The sequence below is a fragment of the Leptosomus discolor genome, chromosome 2 (genome assembly GCF_034619465.1).
Source record: "Leptosomus discolor isolate bLepDis1 chromosome 2, bLepDis1.hap2, whole genome shotgun sequence".
NCBI lineage: Eukaryota > Metazoa > Chordata > Aves > Leptosomiformes > Leptosomidae > Leptosomus > Leptosomus discolor.
Genome location: NC_141392.1, coordinates 94,573,426 through 94,594,634, shown reverse-complemented (window position 1 = coordinate 94,594,634; position 21,209 = coordinate 94,573,426). Strand labels below are relative to the sequence as shown.

The 21,209-nt window shown below is 40.1% G+C and overlaps 1 protein-coding gene across 7 annotated transcripts in view; it reads left to right on the top strand.

Moving 5' to 3' along the window:
* The window catches only part of FAM135A (family with sequence similarity 135 member A), a 77,312-nt gene that overhangs the window by 5,396 nt on the left and 50,707 nt on the right, over positions 1–21,209 (top strand). For 6 of the 7 annotated variants that reach the window (XM_086461485.1, XM_086461490.1, XM_086461487.1 and 3 more), the window contains exon 2: positions 18,801–18,880. The exons of the other annotated variant lie outside the window; for it this stretch is intronic. In XM_086461485.1, coding sequence (XP_086317611.1) covers positions 18,801–18,880 — 80 coding nt within the window. The remainder of the gene's footprint in view (positions 1–18,800; positions 18,881–21,209) is intronic. 7 annotated transcript variants of the gene reach the window in all.

Genomic DNA, 21,209 nt, shown 5'->3' with positions numbered 1-21,209 from the left:
CAGAGCTGCTCTTTGGAGGGATGTAGCCAAACTGGAGAAATGGTCTGATAGGAATCTCATCAAGTTAAGGGCAAATGCAAAGTCCTCCAGATGTGGTTGAATAACCCCGTATGTTGGTTCAGGCTGGGGGCCAGCTGGCTAGAAAGCACCTTTGCAAACAAAGCACCTGGGGATCCTGTTGGACAGTGGGTTAAACATGAGCCAGCAGGATGTTGTGCGGAAGAAGGCTAATTTCATACTGAGGAGCTGTAATAGCAAGACACTAGCAGCAAGCATAGTTTGGAAAAGCAAGGGCTCCGTCCTTCCTGGCTTATGCTACCTGACTCCTACCAGCAGCTTAGCAGTGCTGTCAGGCTGTGTTTCCCACTTACTCAGTTTTCAAACCAGGATACTTGTCTTTCCATTGATTTTCCTCTTTGAAAAATCTGCAAAATAGATGCTCAATACATTTATATTTATGTAAAAATATTGTCTCATACACTTGAGAACTATTAGAGATACTGGGTTTCTCTGTCATGAGAGTTACTGACCAGAGTCTGGGATTTCTTGACGTGTATGATCAGTTTAGTATTAGTTTCTGTGCTGGAGATAGGGAAAAGTTTGTGGTTGGATTTTTTTTGGTTGTTGTTTGGCCAATATCTTTGGACAAAAGCTGTTTCCTGAAATCATTTTTTGCCACGCTGACAAATAATGTGTCTGTGTCACTGTGCTTCCCTATCTATATTTCCATTCACATGCTGTCTCTTATTTCTATAAGTCCTTTAGCATAAGGACTCTTCTCTGCTTGCCTACAGACAGCTAGTTAATTTATTAGGCTTATTACTGAAAGGCCTATTCTGCCTAATTACAATAATCATTAACAATAAACTTTTAATACTTTGTCAACAAGCTTGTTCCAGGGAACTGAAATGAAAATCAGTTTTGGATGTAGAACAGATGACAATATTCTCTTGAAACATTTTCATATGCATTTAGAGCACTGCATGCTTGTTTTTTCTAGTGGCGATGTTATCAGCTCTAGATGGACAGTTAGAATATATGATGGTAATGTGATTTTGACTTATCTTTTCCCAAGAAGTTTCAAAGTTTCTGCGGGTAGGAGGTTGGGAGCCACCAGTGGCAATTTTAGCGCTGTTTGTAACAGCCGTTTGGGAAGTTTACTTATAACGCTTTCTGCTCTACCTCCTGCCACTGCCTCCTGATGATTATGAATGTTATTTACAATGCTGTTCCTTAAAGACGTTGTTAGTGTAAAAGCAAGTTGTCTCTTACTCATTTTTCTACTGTGGATGCTTACCCTCCGCATATACATAGATGTTTTGTGTGTGTCACACACATTGCTGCAAGATCTGCTTTGAAAATAGCTTTAGTCTACGTTTTCCCTATCTCTGTGCATTCTTAAAATCCCAAAGTAAATTCTTAATTTGCTGCTAATAGTTTTTTTATTTTGTGAGTAATATGCATGCACACACAACTGGCCAAAGCTGGATTTAGACTTTTAAATAGTAATATCTCTATGTATGTGCTTTGTCCTTTTTTTTGTAGCAGTTTTCTTTGTGAAGTAGAATATCTGCTGTTTCATTGTGGATTTCATAAACAGAACTTGGTAATGGTTATTTCAGCTAAGTGTAAATTTTTTGTTAACCCAAGTGGACTATGAATGCTGCAAGTGAAATGAAGTATTGACAGTGGCTCTTTTTTATAGCTGCAGGTTTATGTTTATGTTCAGTGTGTCTAGTTATCTGTTACTTGACTTTGTTTTGGGTTAAAAGACTCTTGCAAAAGCACATCAAGAGTTTACATTAGTAATGCAAGTCTGCCACACTTTTTGAAGTGTTTTTGCTTTATAAATACAGGTTAACAGATGGAAGAAGAATATTAAATACCTTCCACAGAAGAGACTTTAGAGGATTCTGACATAAAACATTTTTGGAGATGTATCATGTCTGAAATTAGGTTATTAGTAAGATTTCAGTAGCACTAAGTTGCTTGTGAACCTAAGTCCTGTTGAAAGTGAAAGGGATTTAAGCTTCAGAAACTGCTGGAAATTTGGCATTATGGTATTCTTCTCTTCCATAGATCAACGTTTTTTCCATGTGCAGATACTTACTGATGTGTCTGAACAGCATTGACATTGCTGTTCAGATACATGCTTCTGTGTGTGATTGTGTAATGTAGCGTAAAAGAAAATACACTGAATCAGAGTATGAATTTGTATGGATCTTACTATGATTATACACTAATTTCATGAGAAATAATGCAGTATATGAACAGTTGTATTTTTTTCTGGATCCAGTGAGTTGTTTACATTAGTTTTATAATTTGTTAACAGGAAATTAAAATTTGAAGAGTACACTTTTAGTAGGACCACTTTTCTTTCTTCTGGCTACATCAGGAATGAAAAGGTTTTGTCCTTCAATAAAGAAGTCGTCTCTGCTAACATTTTGTATTGTTAGCATATGACCAAATAACAAACTCTTAATGGACAAGGAACATCCGTGCTCACCTGTTTGGTTTTCTTTTTAGTGCGTACAGCTCCGTCATACTTTCAAACTACGTTTCTGTATGACGTGGTTTTATGGAAATAAGTGTTGTGAATTGCCTTCTGACATGTAGCTTATCTTCTGAAGTATTGTACTGTGATCTTTACTTAGTGTTATATAGTCTTTACAAAGGGAGAAGAAAGCTGTCAAATTTGTCTAACAGTTGCAAGATGAACCCTGTTCTTCAGCTTATGGTTTTACAGTACTACAAATAGCAGTAATACGGGTTTAAGATTTGGAGGGCTGGGCTGTAAACTCAAGTGAATAATCTGTGTAGGAAAAATAACGAAATACTTTTCTTTGGGTTTTAGTTTTATTTTTTAAAATAAAAAAGTTTCTGATTCTAGTTCAGCAGTGGATGCACACACAGGTCCAACTTGCTCTGAGGCAAGGATGGGTAGGACTGGGAATGAGCGGTGGGAACGTCCTATTTTAAGTTGGTATTACTTCAGAAGATTAAAAGTTTGTATCATGCAGTATCCCATTAGGCCTTCTGATGCAGGATGTCGGACAGACCAATGACATGGTCTAGTCCCAAAGAGCAATAACAGTTTGAAGTACCATATGATGGTACTTCAGAACCTTGTCTTTTAAAATAAAAAGCCTTGTATTTGTTGAGAATAGGAGTTGGAAAAGTAAGTGGAAAATGGAGCACTGTTTCCTTTGAGTTAGCTGAGAAATTAAGGCTTTTGAAGTATATTCTGCCTTAGCTATGTGAGTGGAACTGAAGACCTGAGGAGATTGTAATGCTTCAAGTATCTGAGTACAATGCTTGTATTAGGAGACTTCTAGCCACACAGGGAAGCTTATCTAGGGGTAACCTAGAGCCACTGTACATTGGGCTTCTACTCTGAAGCCTAAAGAATCCCCTCCTCCTGTATTAATTCCTAAACGAGCCTCCAACTTAAGAAACTAAGTCAGATCCTGAAGCTACCTGTTTTAGCTATGTATTCTGATGTGTAAAGATGATGATTCAGGTGAATACTTCTTCAGTCATTGTTGATAGAGGTGTAGCTATCAGTTCGTAATTGTAGTTGTCCTGGAGGTGTGTTTTATAAAAGCCTAGGTGTTGTATTTGGTTTGCATGGCAAGGTTTTGGTAGTAGTGGAGCTACAGAGGTGGCTTCTGTGAGAAGCTGCTAGAAGATTCCCCCGTGTCCCATAGAAGCAATGCCAGCCGGCTCCAAGACAGACCCACCGCTGGCCAAGGCTGAGCCCATCAGTGACGGTGGCAGCGCCTCTGGGACAACATATGTGAGAAAGGGAAAAAGTTGCTGCACAACTGCAATTGCAGCGAGAGAGAGGAGTGAGAGTATGTGAGAGAAACAGCTCTGCAGACACCAAGGGCAGTGAAGAAGGAGGGGGAGGAGGTGCGCCAGGTGCTGGAGCAGCGATTCCCCTGCAGCCCCTGGTGAAGCCCATGATGAGGCAGGCCGTCCCCCTGCAGCCCATGGAGGTTAATGGTGGAGCAGATATCCACCTGCAGCCCTTGGAGGACGCCACATTGGGGGCAGGTGGATGCCTGAAGGAAGCCGTGACCCTGTGGGAAGCCCGTGCTGGAGCAGGCTCCTGACAGGAGTTGTGGACCATGGAGACAGAGGAGTCTGTGCTGGAGCAGGTTTGCTGGCAGGGTTTGTGACCAATGGGAGGACCCAAGCTGGAGCAGTCTGTTCCTGAAGGACTGCACCCCGTGGGAGGGACCACGCTGGAGCAGTGCATGAAGGACTGTAGCCCGTTGGGAAGGACTCATGTTGGAGAAAGTCATGGAGGACTGTCTGCCGTGGGAGGGAACCCACGTTGGAGCAGGGGAAGAGTGTGGGGGGCCCTCCCCCTGAGGAGGAAGGAGTGGCAGAGACAATGTGTGATGAACTGACCCCAACCCCCATTCCCTGTCCCCCTGTGCTGCTCAGGGGGAGGAGGTAGAAAAATTGGGAGCAGTTAAGCACAGGAAGAAGGAAGGGATGGGAGGAAGGTGTCTTTAAGATTTGGTTTTATTTCTCACTACCTTTCTCTGATTTGATTTGTAATAAATTAAATTAATTCCTCCAAGTCGAGTCTATTTTGCCCATGACGGTAATTGGTGACTGATCTCCCTGCCCTTATCTTGACCTATGAGCCTTTCATTATATTTTCTCTCCGCTGTCCAGCTGAGAAGGGGGAGTGACAGAATGGCTTTGGTGGGAACCTGGCATCCAGCCAGGGTCAACCCGCCACAGGTGTGTTGGGTTTTTTCCTGCATCCTCTGCATACTGGTTCAAAAAATAACCATAAATTTGGTCAGGTGTTGATGGGTACTCATCGCACATTGTAGACTTCTCAGATATTGGGTACAAACTTCAAATTGCCTGAATTTTGTTCAGATTTTAGCTCTTAGACCCATGTAGTACTTTTGAAAAATTTAAACATCATAACTTTTGCAATTGAAATTGTGATTTTGCAATTGAAAATATTTTGTCAACTTAGAATTAAAGCTGTTCAATGGCATCACATATCCTCCAGGCAATGAATTTGGCAAAATTCCATTATTAAGAACAAAAAAATAAAGAGCTCAGCTGTGTACTTAATGCCATCTTAATGTCTTCCTGGAGCTGACAGCACTGTGCTATCACATTGCAGCTATTTTGTGTGACAGCAAGGTTATATGTAATTGTGATACGGCTTATGTCATTTGTCCTCCTTTGAGGACTGTGTTTGGAGCAGTCTATGTAATTCCTTCTTTCTTTAGGCGATCAAAGAAAGATGCGTCCTGTGTATGTAAGACCAGGTACCATTTCACATTGCAAAGTAAAGGTTGTGTGTCAGCATGTCTTGCCATGAAGACTGTCAGCAGAAACATTATCAGTGAGTTTAGTTTAGCAAGGGAATAAATAACAGTGTAAGACAGTATTGGAGTATAAAAGGATTTTCTCTGGAGAAGGCCCATTTTTTTTAATCTGTAGAACAATATAGCTAGCTTCTGTGTGTAGTGTGAAGGTAGAATGGGAGTAGGTGTTAGTTGAAGACAAAAGAATAATGGTTTCTTGAGTATGTACTTTCTCTTTCTAAATCTGAGTTTTATTGAGTTCAGTATTCTGGAATGACATGTGACAGCAGTAGCCATCTTATCTTTGCATGAAATGCCTGTTTAGTCATTAAAATTGCTAATTTTTAGGCTCTTTCATGAGTTAGCCCTCTTTTGTGCAGAAGCATGTAGCTTCTGCATAGGCTTACTGTTCAGACCTGTCCCTGTGTGATGGCAGCAAAAACCAGAGAAAAAGTCCATCATTTGTAAGTGTTCTGTACTATTTATGTGTGCTTGGTTAATACACGTAATAGTTACAGCAGAAAGGTGATTATGTTGGTCCTTTAAGTTAGTTTGCCATCTGCGGCTATCTGAAGGAAGGGGGAGAGAGGGAGAAAGAGAGATGCTCATTCTGTTTTCCAGAGTCCTCACTGCCTCATGATAGGACAGAAGTTCCTGGTGTGGTGTCTTTTTGTGTCTCTTTTGCTGCACATACATCTAATCATACTTTTATGTATACCTGTACCTGTAATCACAAACAGCAGTTTACTGGCTCATCACATACTTCAGCAAGCTCAGACTTACTGCCTCCGCTTCAGTCAGGTGCTCTATCCAAAACATGTTCCTCTTTCACTCCTTAAACTTCCTGCCAATTACTGTGCTCCATATAAAGTAACTTCATAGATTTTGGGGGTTTTTTTAACCTTATTTCATGCCCCTCCACTTGTTCTCCCTTTCCCAGATTCTGACTCATGTTGGCAGTAAGCAAAGAAGCTCAAGACACCTCCAAAGACTTAGAGACCCTCCATACTGGATCATTATGTTTGTGCTTATCCATAAATAACTTCATTTATTTCTTTGTAAACTTTTATAATTGCTGTAAAAATGTGTCCTGTTTCTCCAAAAAGTTGACAAATACCGTACAGTGAATGATCAAGACCTCTGCTGCTACTCCTGTGTGTTTTCATGTGTTTTTAATGCAAGAAGTAACTTCCAGGCTATTGGAGGTGATCAGATGGAGGAGGAAAAAAAAAGCGTCTTTTTCACCTGTGCCTGTTTTTTTTATATGGATGGTTGTGTAACTGCCTGAGCACTGGTTTTGGTAGAGGGAGAAGGTGAGAAAGTGCACCCAGCATGGCCCGCTGTTAGCACCATGAACCTGAATCTTCTGTGAAACAGCACTGTCATCTATGGATTTGTAGTTGGCTCGAGCCAGTACAACTGCATGTTTCTGTCAAAAGGTGTGATGTACATGGTCTTAGAATGATAGAGTCATAGAATCTCAAGTTGGAAGGGACCCATAAGGATGACCAAGTCCAAGTCCCTGCTCCTTGCAGGACTACTTCAAACTAAACCGTGTGACTAAGAACGCCTCCCAGATGCTTCTTGAACTCTGACAGGCTTGGTGCCATGATCGCTTTCCTTGAGACCCTCTCCTGTTTTGTTTGCTCTTGCAGCCATGAGGTTCTGTGGTCCATAAGACAGACTGCTTTTGGCAGCAGTGTAGTCAGAGAGTGGGTTAAGCTGGCAGGAACACTGGGCTAAGGGTGTAGATGTTACAGGTAGGGAGAGTAGCAGCTGCCTGAACAGAATGGTGCTGCTTCTGGTGCTCCCTGCGTGCCTGCAGTAATGCTTTTGTACCTTATGGTTGGTCAGTTTAAAATGGTAGGCCAGCAGAAGAATCACAACACAGAATGTGGTTCTGGTTTTGACATTTTATCTCCCTGGCCCACATCAGAATCAGCTATTCTGTCAGTGCTGGTGCAGAAGGAGTATAAAATACACAGGAGGAATGGGATCCCTACTTCTGTCACCAACTAGCTTTTGGGTTGGTTTAACTGTAATGCTGGACCACATCCTGACAGAAATCTTGGTGAAAGTTCCAACCTCCATGTCAGGAAGATGTCTGTTGAACAGGAGAGGCCATTATGTCAGTATGATCTGCTGAGTGAGAGCATCCCAGAGATTAGTACGTTTTGAAATAAAACCTCTGTTTGAACTTCTACGTTCATCTCAGTTGGCATCCCTGCCCTCAGGATACAGAGTTATGACAGACGTCAGGTATGTCAATTCAAATTTCCCTAAGCTCTCACATAAGATACAGAGCTTGCCTGGCAATGCCAGTTTGCAGAGTTTCCACCTTCCTTGCTGCTGGCTGCTTCATGCCACCGCAGTGCACTGCCGTATCGATTGTGCTGGCTGAGCTCCTGAATCCTCCATTTTGCAGAATTGCTCTGCAAGTATCGCGCTGGTGTAATTGAGGGAGGTGGCAATGTATTGCAGTAGAGGGGCAAGAGCGAGTGCCTGGGAGGACAGGGCAGAGGAAGAGGGGAAAACAGAACTCCTTAAGCTTGATTTCTTGCAAAAGTCCTTGTGTTGTAAAAGTGTAGTCTCATTTTCAAGGCATTATTCTTGGTATTTCCTTATTATGAGAAAGGGTAGGATTTCCCAGATGCCAGCTTGTATGAGTGACAAAGAGAAGGACTTGCACAACTGCGGAAGACAGAGGGACCCACCCCTGATACTCGCTGAGGAAATGGCCCTAATCACCCCCAGAATGCCAAGTCCCTTTCTGTAGGTCGGCTCTGAAAAGAGGAGGGAGGAGATCGTAGAAAGGCAAGTTTGAAAACATCCAGAGCAGCAGAGGCCCCCCGTGTCCAACTTCCCAAGGAGAGCCTGGGTTATTCTTCAGTGGGTTTTGCAGATCCCAGCTTCCAGGGAGCAGTGGTGGGAGGTCAGCCTCATAAGGGCAACACAACGATTCAGATACCGATGCCCATGGCAAGATTGAGGCTTCTCAGTTTACGTATACAGTAAATCATGCTGTCACCTTGATGATCATCTCTATGCTTGAATCTTTTACTATGGTTGGTGCTTCTTCTGTGGACTTTTTCCCTTTTCCCCATCATACTGTTCTGCCCTTCTCAATTTTCATGTCCGTAGTATTTTTGCATGCCTTGCCTTCAGCAGTTTGTTTCATACCTTTCCTGACCACATTCCTACATACAATTTATTTCAAATTATTTTGGATACCATCTGAAGTTTTCTGCAATGCTCATTAGTGTTCTCAAAACAAAAGCCTTTGACATTAGAAAAAGAATGTGTTTTGTTTTGTTTGCTAGTTTAATTTTTTAGACTTGTGGAACAGGTTCAGTGGGCACTGTCTGTGTTTGGGGTATCCAGCTTGTGGAACCTGGCAGGAGAAAAAGGAGTTTGGCTGCTTAGTCTGTTTGTGCCCGTGTAATTGTTTAGTTTATTTAAACTGGCATCAGAAGGCTTGTGAGTTTGGATTTTTAACTTTGTTCTTCTAAGGGTGTATTTGCTGCTGTGTACTAGATGGGGTAGGTGTTAGGAGACTGAAGATATTTTTGCTGTAGGAAGTGGCTCTAATGTGGCAAAAATAAACAGTCTATTCAAGAACAGCAACTTTTTACTTTTCATGAAGGGATAAGAAGTGGAGTGTTTGGGAGTCTTTTGCTTTCAAGTCTTGAATGCTCACCTTAGTCTGACATTCAGGAGCTTTTAGGATCATCTTAATAAGAATGTGAATTTTGGAATTTGGAGAAGCAGATCTTGACTTCTGCTGCTAACTTTTCATAGCTTGTTTGTAACATTGTTCCGGTAGTATTCTCTGAGATTATTCCTTAAGAATTATGTCAGTAATGGTTGCATAAATACAGTACACAGCAGATCTGCTTCTCACAGTCTTTTTTAGAGTTGAAACTCTTGAAGTTGAGGAAAAAAATAATTTACAGGAAGTGGCAGTACAGTTTCACATTATTTCTGAGCATGGAGTCCCACCAGTAGCTCAACCTGACCTAAGCCCACGTCATGTCACATCACTGAAGGGAACGGTCCCTCTTTTTCCCCTATCTGTGAGGTCCAGCCTTCCGTGATAGCCCCTACTGGATTCTTTTTTTCCCTTTCCAGGTGAATGAGCATTTTGGTCTGATTTACCATACAGTTGCAGAAACATCAAAACTTGTTTGAAGAGGGGCAAAAACATGTAAAAGGGGTTTTGGACTACAAATGGCTCCTACTGGTAGCAACACTGTCATAAGCTGACTTACATAAATCACGAAACTGAACCTGGCTTGAAGGAAAAAAGATAGATGCTTCTGATTCTGAATGACTATTTTTCTTTCTTGGTGTCCTAATGGCATCTCAGAACAGTATGTTATATTTGAAACTATAGTGATTCAGTTTAAAAAATTGAACTAGAGGAGCTAATGTGTCTTCCTTGAATGATGTAGATTTCTACAGGGGAAAAGATGAAGATGTTGGTAAGGGATAAGAGCGATGACCTTTACTTGATGTATCTTACATAAGACGCAACAGTTCACATGGGCTTTTTTGTCGTGATTTTTTGCAGCAGTTTTCCTTGCGGTACCTGAATTTCCATCTCCGGTTAAATAATGATGTATTTGCTATTAAAACAGAGATTGTCTTTCATTAAAATAAGCTGCAAAGTGAATTGTAAGGCTTCTGTACTTGATTACTGACAGATGAGAGGAACAGAATTGCACAGCTGCAAAATGTAAAAAATTTGAAAGACCAGTAAATTCCAGAAAATGAGTTGTCAAACTTGTATTCTGGTCTCCCATCTGTTGTGTTTGCTAAACCTTGATTTCAGAATTAACGTGTTATGATGTATGTGAGTAAAAAGTGCTGCCTGTTTGCAAGGGGTGCAACTGAAAAATTGTGACCCTGGTTACGAGGAAAACCCAACGTCCCATACCTTTGTCCCAGAAAACCAAAACATGCAAGCCATTCAGTGGTTAAACACTTGTCATGCATCATTTGCTGAATGAAAAAGTCAAATGAAAAATACTTTCAAGCTGAATAGGGTTTAAAAGTTGTCATATAAGAGAATATGGGAAATCATTAACCTTGAAGATCAGCTTCACGAAACTGTCATAATTTAAAGATGCAAGGTAATTTAGTATGATTTCTTTCTTGTTCCCCTCAGTAATAATAGGAAATAAAAGAGGAACTAAAATTATAAACATAGATCAATATAAGATATATTTAATTAAATAAGAGCTGATCTAGTATTGTATGTTTATATGGCTCTCTAAAAAAAGCAATACTTATTTGAGAGTATTCCCCTTTCAAGTTTTAAAACAAATGTTCGTAACCACTAGGGAATTCTGCTTGAGTGTGCCTGTGGTAAGAACATGGAGAAAAGGCTTTTGTAATAATAAAGCAAAATCCCCAGCTGCATTTACTTTCCCCTCTCTCCTGTCTTACGTACTTAATCCTGTTTCATAACAAGCTGCTGTGACTTATTTGAGGTCTCTGAAATAATTCTCATCAAACTTTTGGTCCAATAACTGCTTTGTTTATATATATATATATCATATATATAATCTCTTTAATTGTCAGAAGTAATGTGTGCAGAGGACATGTGAGGTACTTTTAAAAAGTAATTACCTTTCAAGGAAACTTGCTTTCAAATAAATGGGAACCTTTTATCTATTTCCTGCAAGTTTGCCCTTTGTTTTATTTATCTTAATATAAATATGTTAGCCAGCTGGGAAATACCTGGATTTTTCGAAGAAGGGATTGATAAAAGATTTTAAACAAAGTATTTCGGGCACAATAATTTTCCTGCCGCTCAAGTATCTGAATTAGAATTTGTTAAATGAGATAAAGCCCATAATTATAGCAGAGTGTAATCTCCTGTTGGTCCATATTAGAAGTACTTCCTACACAGTGATTGCAAGAATCTTTTTGTGTGTTCTATACCTGTATTAAATACGTCCCTCTCTAGCGAAGCCCTGTAACTATTTTGGTGGCCATTTGGTAGTCTGTGCGCCCCAGACAGGCTTGGTAGGATTAAATGTTTATAGATGACTGTGCATTTCTGGTGGGGAAAATTAAGGAACAAGTCTAACCAATTCTCTTCTCTTTTATACATTTGTCACTTCAAAATCAGCATTTCATTGCTAGTACTTTATTCTGTGCCTTTTTGTATTCTCTTATTTTTGTTCCCTTATGCCTTGTTTTACTCCCTTTCTGATTTTCCTCTTTGCCCCTTGTTCCTGCGCCTTTTGCCTGGATTGCCTTTTTGCAGAATACTTATGAGGTTACCAGAAAATACTGCTGAGTTTGTGGTACCGTTTAAAATAGAGTTTTTGTGCTCTACGACCATTTGAAATGCTTTAAACATCAAAAGCATGCTCAGATTGCCTTGAAAAGTGCATGTGTCCTGGCATTTGTTGGTACAGGCTTGTGTTGTGTGAAATGCTAAATATCTTTACTGCTTTTGAGATGGATTTTTATAAATCCATGAATGAATTAGTACTGTAGGGTCTCTGCAGTAGCAAGGGGCTTAGCTTGTAGGACAGAGGGATGTTGAATAGAAATAAAAGAACGTTTTCTCTTGTTAGATTCTTTCAATGTTTTGCTGACTCAACCTCTCACCGCAGCAGGAGTTTCTGTTAGCATAGGTTTGCTTCTGTGGGAAGAGGTGTGATCTGTAGAAGACACAGCTCTGCCAGGGTCAGCCTGACAGAGCCATTATAACAGCATCACTGCCTCCAGAGCTGCCTGTTCCTCAGGAGACTCACTTCTCTGTCCATTTTTCTCACAGTTTCTCATTTCATTGCCACATTCCATATATACAAAACAGTGCTGCATCCCCAGCTCCCTTTCCCCGTGCGCCAAATGAAGCCTGCTTGCCTGAGCCACTGCTCACCTCGGAAAAAGGAGAGAAGTCTCAGTGGTGGTCTGCAGCAGAGGGTGTGTTTTCAAGGGGGCCTTGCATTCAAGGGGGCCTTGCATTCAGTAGATCCCAAGAGCTCTTGTGAGGTTTGGCGTATGCAGGGTCACAGCTGTCCCTTCACGTGGTGAACTGACAAATTCAGAAGCTGCCCTGCAGGTGACCCAATGTGCATGTGAATCTTGCAGTCCACAATGTTCAATGCTTGCTCTTGTTACTGTGACTGAGCGCATTGAAGCGTGCAGTGAATGCACTGGGATTCAGGGAAGAGGAAAGGCTGTACTCTGCCGTGTGCGCTTCTGCCTGGTGAGAGGAACTGCAAAAAAGTTTCACCTCAGTGCTGAATTGTATTATAAAGCGTACATTTCCCTTGGAATGTACTTTAGCTGGCAAAGTAAGTGGTTTTTCAAGTAAATGCTCGTGCAGCTATCTCTGTAAAAGCACATATGCTTTTTTAATGCATGATTATTATTTTTTTTAGTAATGGTTGACCTTTATGACTACATTTGCACACATTACTGCCTGTGGTTCTGTGTGAGAGCATTAAAAAGTCAAATAACCATTACTTCCTACATTTCCTTTTTTGTTGGTAGCAAAATACATTCTGGTTACTGATAAACCTACTTCTTGCTCGGATTATGTTTTTTGGTAAATGTACTGAAAAAAACTTACTTATGCCCATCTAAATGATGATCCCAGTGAAAAAAGAAACATGTCAAATTTCCTGTGTGGGAAAGCACATGTGAGATTTTGAATCTTCAAGATTTTAATGCAGCTTGATGGAAAAGATTTAATGCTTCGTACAGGATGGACAGTAGAGGCCTCCTCTGCCTACAGGAGAGCAGTCATTCTAACTACCTTTTTCAGAAGACCTTTTCCTATAAGGTCTGTAGTAACGACACTAAGCTCCAGGTATCCTTGAACCTTTTAACAGTCTGGTTATGGATTTGCATCTCATTATATTGACGACCAAATGAGATAAATGGACATCAGCAAGTGCCCGTCTTTATTTACTGAAGAAAGAGTGCATAGACTAGATTGGCAGAAATCTCCTGGATATTTATAAGCTCTCCACTGGTGAGTTTGGCTTTGCTTGTGTATGCTGTCTCAGTAAACATCTCGAATATTTAGGCTATCTCACACATTGTAAAGCAAATGCAGAGGTACCTTTTGAGGGATGGATGTGGAACTGTTTCAGGACAAAGCTTTTAAGCAGTGCAACCAGAGCAAGAGATCTGGTGTTCATCCTCAACCTCACGTCTATGGCTAGGATAAGTAGAGGTAAATGCTGGAAGCATTTAGAGAAGGAGAGGTTGGCAAATTTTCAGAGGTGGTGTTGCAGATTGTCTTTCTTTTTTCCTCAAGTCTATGACATTGGAAATTTAATAGGAACTGAAAGATGCTGCCTTTCAGAGAAATAAGCAAATAAGCTGTTGAGAAGCATCTTGCCTGTGTACCCACAGGAATGTGTTCCTGAGTTTAGACTTAGGAAAGCCAGGAGCTGCAATATGCTTTGTTCACAGATGTGTCTCCAACTTGTTTTGTGTACCAGCTCTCAACCATACACACTTCTTGCTATGTTGCCTTTCTCTCATCATGTTGTAAATTGCTGAACCCTGTTGTATAGGTTTCCTTTAACCTCTGGAATCATAGACTGATTCAGGGTGAAAGGGATAGTAGGATGTCATACAGTCCACCCTCATGCTGAGAGCAGGGTCAGCACTCGATCCAAACCACGTTGCTTGGAGCTCTGTCCCTTCAAGTCTGGAAAGCGTCCATGGATGGAGATTCCACAGCTTATCTGGACAACCTGTTGCAGTGCTGAAATATCCTTAAGGCTGTTTCAAGTCCCAGTTTACTCAGTCTCCCTTTGGAGACTGTCCTTCAAATCACTCCTACATCAGCAACATGAGGGTCAAGCAGTTGCAACCTGCTCATTGTCTTGACAAAGTGATGCTAAAGACTCACTCAGAATTTGTGGGATGTCAGACCTTCATCCTGCTGTCAGTCTGCTGTTCATTCCAGATCTGTTTCCTGCACTGCCTGTACTGCAGTGACTCATGTTAAGATTCTAATTCATTAGCTGCCATTGTAGCCTAGGCTTTTAAAATGCCAAACTATAGTTGTGTCATCAAAGATGATCCAAATGCATCCAAATTGCTGAATTATCAGGTGATGATTCTAAACATCACAGTGTAATCTATCAGGATAATGTAGCAACTACTGCATGTCAGGTTCTTGTTTCTGATTCATTTTTTAGTGCATTTTTTCATCATATTGCAAATTACAGTTCTTGATATTTCTGTTGGTTTAGTCTCTGTTTAGTGAAATACTCAGCTATCCTGCTTCAGCTACTGAAGCAAAAGCTGGCAAATGGTCCTTACGCTGATGGATGCTGCTGTTTTCACGGATGATTAATGTGTGTTCTTACAATTCTTACCACCTTTCTCAATACCGTTAATTCTTTTCTTCAAAACAGGCAGAGTAGCTTTAAAATATCTTATTGATATTATGAAAATATTTCTGACTTCTTTGTTCTCTGAAAATTGCAGCCCTTAATAATCTGAAAATGCTGGTTTCGTCATTTCATGCATTCAAAGGAGAGATTAAGGGACAGGTTATAACACAGATTTTTTCAAATTACTCTTCAAAAATCTTCACAAAAAAATCACGACTAGTCTAAGCTTTAAGAACAGCAGCACTTTTCTGGAATCTTAATGCTAATTGCAAAGCTTGACCTGTTTTCTTTTTTTAATATTTCTGTTCTGGAAAACAGTTCTACATAAATCTCAAAATGACCATACAGCCCCTGTCTCCATTATCAGTAAGGCATTTTTCCAGGTTGCCATCAGAGTCAGGACTTGAGAAGGAACCAGACTGGTGCAGGGTCAGTTCTAGTATTCCTCTGTCACATGTCTGGGACTTACAGGTGTGTGTCAGAGAAAATGTGCCATACCAAGGTTGGACGTATGAATCTTACTGACTTTGCTTTAGTACAGGCTGTGCCACTGAAATGTTTGTACTGTCTTCTCCATTCCTGTGGGCTTCAGGAACACATTTTAGTATAGACACACTGAGGACCCAAACTGTTACACCCTCTGAAAAGCTGTAGTACTAAGCCTGTGACTGCCTGATTAGGTCTGCACATACCATATCTTGGAGGATGCTGAAGTGGGATTTGAAAGCCTTGGTAGACCCAAGCTACTTCATGTATTTGGGCACATTTGCTGTACTGTTGGTGGCATGTTCTGTGGCATTGTTATTGTGTGGGATTTTCCGCTACCCAGCATACCTTCATTCTCTCGTTACATAAGATAATGGATAGTTCAGATCTTATGTATGGAATACTTAAAGGATATTTGGGCTAATTGTGACTGGTGAGTAACAAGTCCTTGATGCTGAATTGTTACATGGAGGCCCAAGCAGATACGATAGAATAAATGAGGTTTATGTATATGAGAACTAAACTGTGTTTAGGGTATAGCTGGGAAATAGTTGAAAGTGACTTGGTTTTGTTTAGGGGTTTTTTTAGTGGAAAGAGAAGCATTGTGACACAAATTGATTAATGAGTTGAACCAGAGATGGAAGGAAGATGGGGAAGGCAGTGCATGGGGGAAAGACAGTGACAAGGCTTGATGCCTTTTTTTTTTTTTAATTTACATTTCTTTTAAAATTTGCTGTTAAATGAGGAATGTGTATCTTAACTTTAGAAAGCATTTCTTTAAATTATGTGTTAGAAATGTAATTCCTTTGTAAATAAATTACCCTGTTTCAGTATCATAGCTCTTCATTTGCAGATAGATCTTTAATATATACAGCTTTTAAAGATGAGTGACTGAATAATTTGGGTAAATACTGTAAATAGGAGGTTGTTTTTCTTATTTAAGTATCTTGATGCAGTTAAATAATTGTTTCAAAGATCTAGGCAGAAGATTTTGAATTAATGGTTACATATTTGCCCCGAGCTGAACTCCTACAGGATTTTATTCAGATTAACAGGTGAACGTTTTGTGTTATAAACTGCTTAAAGTATAAATCTGCTGAAAATCAAAGCCACCTGTCTCAAACAAGCCAACAATACACCTTCATCTCCCCATTAACCCAAATCAAAATATATTGGGCAGGTAAAGAGTTTACTGGATAAGGAGTAGAATAGTCTGCTTTCGATCAATTGCTAGCAAGAAATAATAGGAAAACAAAGGACTTCTTAGCAGCATTTTGGTTTCACAAATTACATTCTAAGCATGAACAATTCTATTGATGAGGCCCAGATTGTAAACAGTTACTTAACAGCATCTTTGGGGCAAACGAGTCTTACTGCATTAAGTAATAGATGTATCACATTGCACCTTTTATCTGTTTGGTGCTCAGTTTTTATTTTGCCTTTGTCTTTCATTTTACGTTCTTACAGTCCTAATTTATTCTCTTTCCACATTTGGCAAAATTGTTAAGCCTTAGTTAAATTTATGGTCTGTAGAGCTGTCACGTGGTTCTAAATATGAACTGAGAATGATGCAGATTTTGGATATTTTAAAGTCTAATAAAGTGACTCTATTTGGTAGGTTAGAGTGAGATGAAGTAAAATATCTGGCATGTCTCTGAACTACGGAGACATAATATTTAATACAAATCATACCAATGGTTTTGCATTTGTTTCTTAATACCTGAAATAACAAGCAGTATACTCTGCCATGACAGGGTAATCATTTGGATCATGGGAAGATGCAGCCTGTAGTGATAGGGTGTCAGGCTCTTGAAAAATGTTTGCTGCGGATCCAGAAATGACACCATAAAGCTGGGGCTGGTAGGAAGTATCTCCTTGCTGAGGCTGTTATACATTATAATGTATCATGTGTCCTCAGTATAGGTGGGATGGGTAACTGAGTGATGGAAGTCGTATCTGACCCAGAGAAAAGGGGTACATCAGTGTACTAGATTGCATCCTCCTGGATTAAGATTGAGAAGGCTCTCTTAATCTCCTCAATTCCTTATACTCTTGGAGAAGATGACAGTGAAAGCTTAATGTTAATAAGTTTTTATGGAATCATGTTTGACCTGTGGGTTTCTAAAAACAAAGTGTATAATTATTAGTTTGCAATAGGTTAAGTTTTATTCAATTTTTAAAAGATATTTTGCTGTCATCTCTTATCTCTAGCATCTCACTGGTCCATTGAGTATCTTCTATTATAAAGCGTTCTTTGATACATGGATTTGACCAGACTAAAGTTGACCTTTTAATTGTGTGGAAGGATTAAATTAAGATTTTTTTTTTTTTTTTATTGGTTGATTGTTTGGCTAATACACAGTTGCATCAGTTGTTAGTGAAGTCCTGGATGGTCAGCTTGAGTTGAAGTGTTAGAAGCCAAAATCAGAACAACACAATAGATTAGAGTAGACTGAACTTGGATAGTGGGGATGATGAAAATGAACCATAAGACTGTGAGTGTGTGAAGTGGAATATAAAGGGTAAATTGCATACTCATAAGGGCATTTAGGACTATGCTTCTGCCTAAAAGGGCGTTTTTGCCTTCCTACTCACTCCTTGTGAATGTTCTTCCTCCCTCCCTTTCATTGATGTTAGTGTTTGTGGAGCTGTGTGGTAGGTCACCTCAGCTTACTGAGGAGCTGAAGCTAACCCCTTCAAACCAAAGTAAATGATCTGAAACAGGGTGAGGTAGATAGAACATGTCATCTAAGTGTATTTATGGGTGCTTGTGTTATGAAAAGATATCCATAAAATTAGTATGGGTGACAATTTGGGATTTCATAGATTAAAATCAAAATTGGAAACAGCGTGGAGCTGAGCATGATTAAAAACTGTTCAAAGATGGGGGCAGAGACCCAAAAGACTTTTGTGTTGTGGTTTTTTGTATGTTTGTTTTAGGCTTTCAGCTTGTGGTTCCTGCCTTTGATAAGCATAAAGGCAACAGTACTATGTCTTAACACAGCACGTACTGTCATATTTTGCCTAGTGTGACCCTTTACATACACTTTTCAATATCTAGTAGCCACAAGCAATGTAGAGGGTGTCTGGTAAGCAGTGTGTTTTCTGGGGATCCGGGCACGGGACAGGATGTGGCGGGGCAGCATGTTGCAGTTTCACAAATAGCTCCTTCAGTGACAGAACTGGCTATAGCAGCCCTGTGTAGATGTGCTACATGGTAGATTGTTCTGAGATGGTTGTAGTGTAGCTGACAATCCTGATTTTTCATTCATATCAGGTCTCCAGTGTAGTTTACCGTGTATGTCCATAAATATTTGCCCCAACACTGTGAGGTGCAGAAAGACTAGCTCTGTGTTGAGGCTTACTTCTTTTATTCATGTGTTTGGCTGCTGCTCTGTTCAATGATGAAGGAAAAAACCCAACAGGATGAAGAGTCAAAATAAGACAGTTTTAAGCTTCGTAGACTTCCTTGCCCTTTTCCTGCTTCCAGCTCTCCATTCCTGCCTTTATCATTGTACATATCTGTATATGGTAAATGAGATGTACTGTATGTACCACATGCGTTGCAAACCACTGTCTTTTGCTTTAGCTTTTACCAGATTCGTGCATCTATGAAAATTCCTCCAAGAATTCCACACAAGTTAGAAGCTAGCTTGTTACATGCAACTGGTAAGTGCAAAAACTTTTAGTAGATGAGGTCATTATCTTGCCCTGTTAATTAAGGGAGCATGCTTTATGTCTTGTATTGTTATAACTAATACAAAAGTGTTTTTAATTTTGTTATTAAAACAATAGAAATACAAGTTGTTTCATGATAACCTGCTTAAAAACTAGTTTGTTCATAGCAATGAGACTTAAAAGTTGATTACAGAATGTGTTACTGTTTTCCCTCTTGTTAGTTCCCTTTGCTGGTAGCAAAACAAGGTGATTCCTTTATATTCATGTCTTCTGTTTTTTCCAATGATCTGATCAGTCTTTTCCGTGTTTCAGGCTAAGGTGACTAAGGGCAGATCTCATTTAAGTAGATACCTCAGAGCAGTGAACTTCAGATACAGGCTCTTATACAGATTGCTAAGCCTGTTTTTTTGCAAAAAGAAGACTCTGTAAGGATCCAGTCTTGCTGTTTTCAAACTTGCTCTCTTGCTGTCTGGTGGCAAAGTTGAAAATGGGTTTAACCTCCTGGACAGAATTGCCCACTGCCTCATCTTTTTTGTTTTTTTTTTTTTTTAACCTGGCATTCACTTTTGGTGTCTTTGTCCAGGCAAACTGAACCCAGAGAAACCTGTTACTGCACTGTGAAGCACACACCTCAGCATGCTGTAAAAATGTGAAAAGCAAAAAGTGAATTAATTTTTCAAATGTCAGGTGGAATTCTTGGAATTGCAAGAAAGAAAAACCTACTAGTCTGAGAAAATGTAATATGAGATTACTGAAACCTGAATTTTTGAGGCTATTTTAGAAGTAACTCTGAGTAGAGCAACAATGTAGATGCTGAATTTTAGTCAGGCTTCCCAAATATTTCTTGGATTTATGTTAAATAAATAAAAAGTTCTTAAGAACCAATGTTACTCCACTTCAAAGGTAAAGTTAGTGTGGTTTAGGGAATTTAGCTCTGCTAAACTGATCCTTCAGTAAAACATAGTTTTTTAGTAGTGTTACACAAGGATATGCTTAATATTGCTGAAAAAAAAATTTTCCATTTGATGGTGTATTGTAGAGTGATCTTCAGTTATTTTTTCAGAAAGCTGCAATCTTGTTAGTAAACTGTGACATATGTGTTAGCTCTTTTGTCTCTTGTTACTAGGCATAAAGGATGTAAACATTAAGACTGCAATTTGACATGAGTTTAGATCAGCAGTGCTGTCAAAAAAAAAAAAATCAGCCCTTGATTCCCCCTGGCCACTCCTCCTTTCCTTCACATTGCTCTGTGCTCTGTTGATACAAGTGTCTGATTTGGCACAGGAACTCAACTGGGGAACTCAGTCAGTGACGAAACCATTTTACAAAAAGCTGAACCCTTCCAAACCCAAAAAACTAGGTTTGTTTTTAGATCAGCCTCTCAGTTTGGTTTATCAGGTAGTTAAGTGATACTGCTTGTGCCACCACAAAGCAGAGAGAAGGGTGCAAGCTGCTCAGTGAAGGGACATTAGCTTGTCCTTGTGGATATGACAGTGCTTGGTCTTGCAGAGGACTTCTGCCTTCTGTTTGTTTCAGCTGCTTGGGTAATTTAGCAGAGCTGGACGCTGTAGCTCTAACTCACAGCTGTCCTGCTCAAGGTGGTGGAATAGCTGATGCCAGTTACTGAGACTGCTGTTATTTGTAGAAAATAGCTGCTATTAGGCTACATGTGGGCGAGCACTAAGAGGTTTGACCCACTGTCTGAAAGTGACCGTTGCTTGTTGAGCATAGAGGAGGCTGGACAGGAGCCCACAACTCTGTCTTGAGAATGATGTCCTGTGTTGTCAGGTTCTTCTTCCTATACTTTTCTGCCTCTCTTCTGTCTTCCTCACACTTATCTGTTCTACATCCTATTCCTTTTGGCTGTGTCACGGTTTTCCTACTCCAGTCGAAGTCATTTGGCCTACTACTAGCTTTCCCTGGCCTCTGCACAAGTCACCTGCAGTTTCTTTACCTTAGCTGTGTGTTTTCCTCTCTCCCACAGACTGTGTGTTTGAGCTCTCTCTTCTTTTTATTCCCCAAGTCAAATGCACAGTCTGTTTTTCCCTTCTTCCTGGTCCTTTGCGTCTCCTTTCACCCTTTGCCCAGCCCTTCCCAGCTCTTCATGATGTCCTGTGACAATTTAAATCCAGTTTTCTTCCATTTCTCTTTCCCACATCCTTTAGGAGTTCATTAGAAATGCTTGGGACCCAGAACAAGTGTCATTACAGATGTAATAGGACAAGTCACTTGCTTTAGCTCCAGCCTTGTGAAGGTCTCCTGGTGTTCTTGTAATTTGAAGGGACATGTGGTCATGCTCTAGAAAGTTAAAAGAAAACCG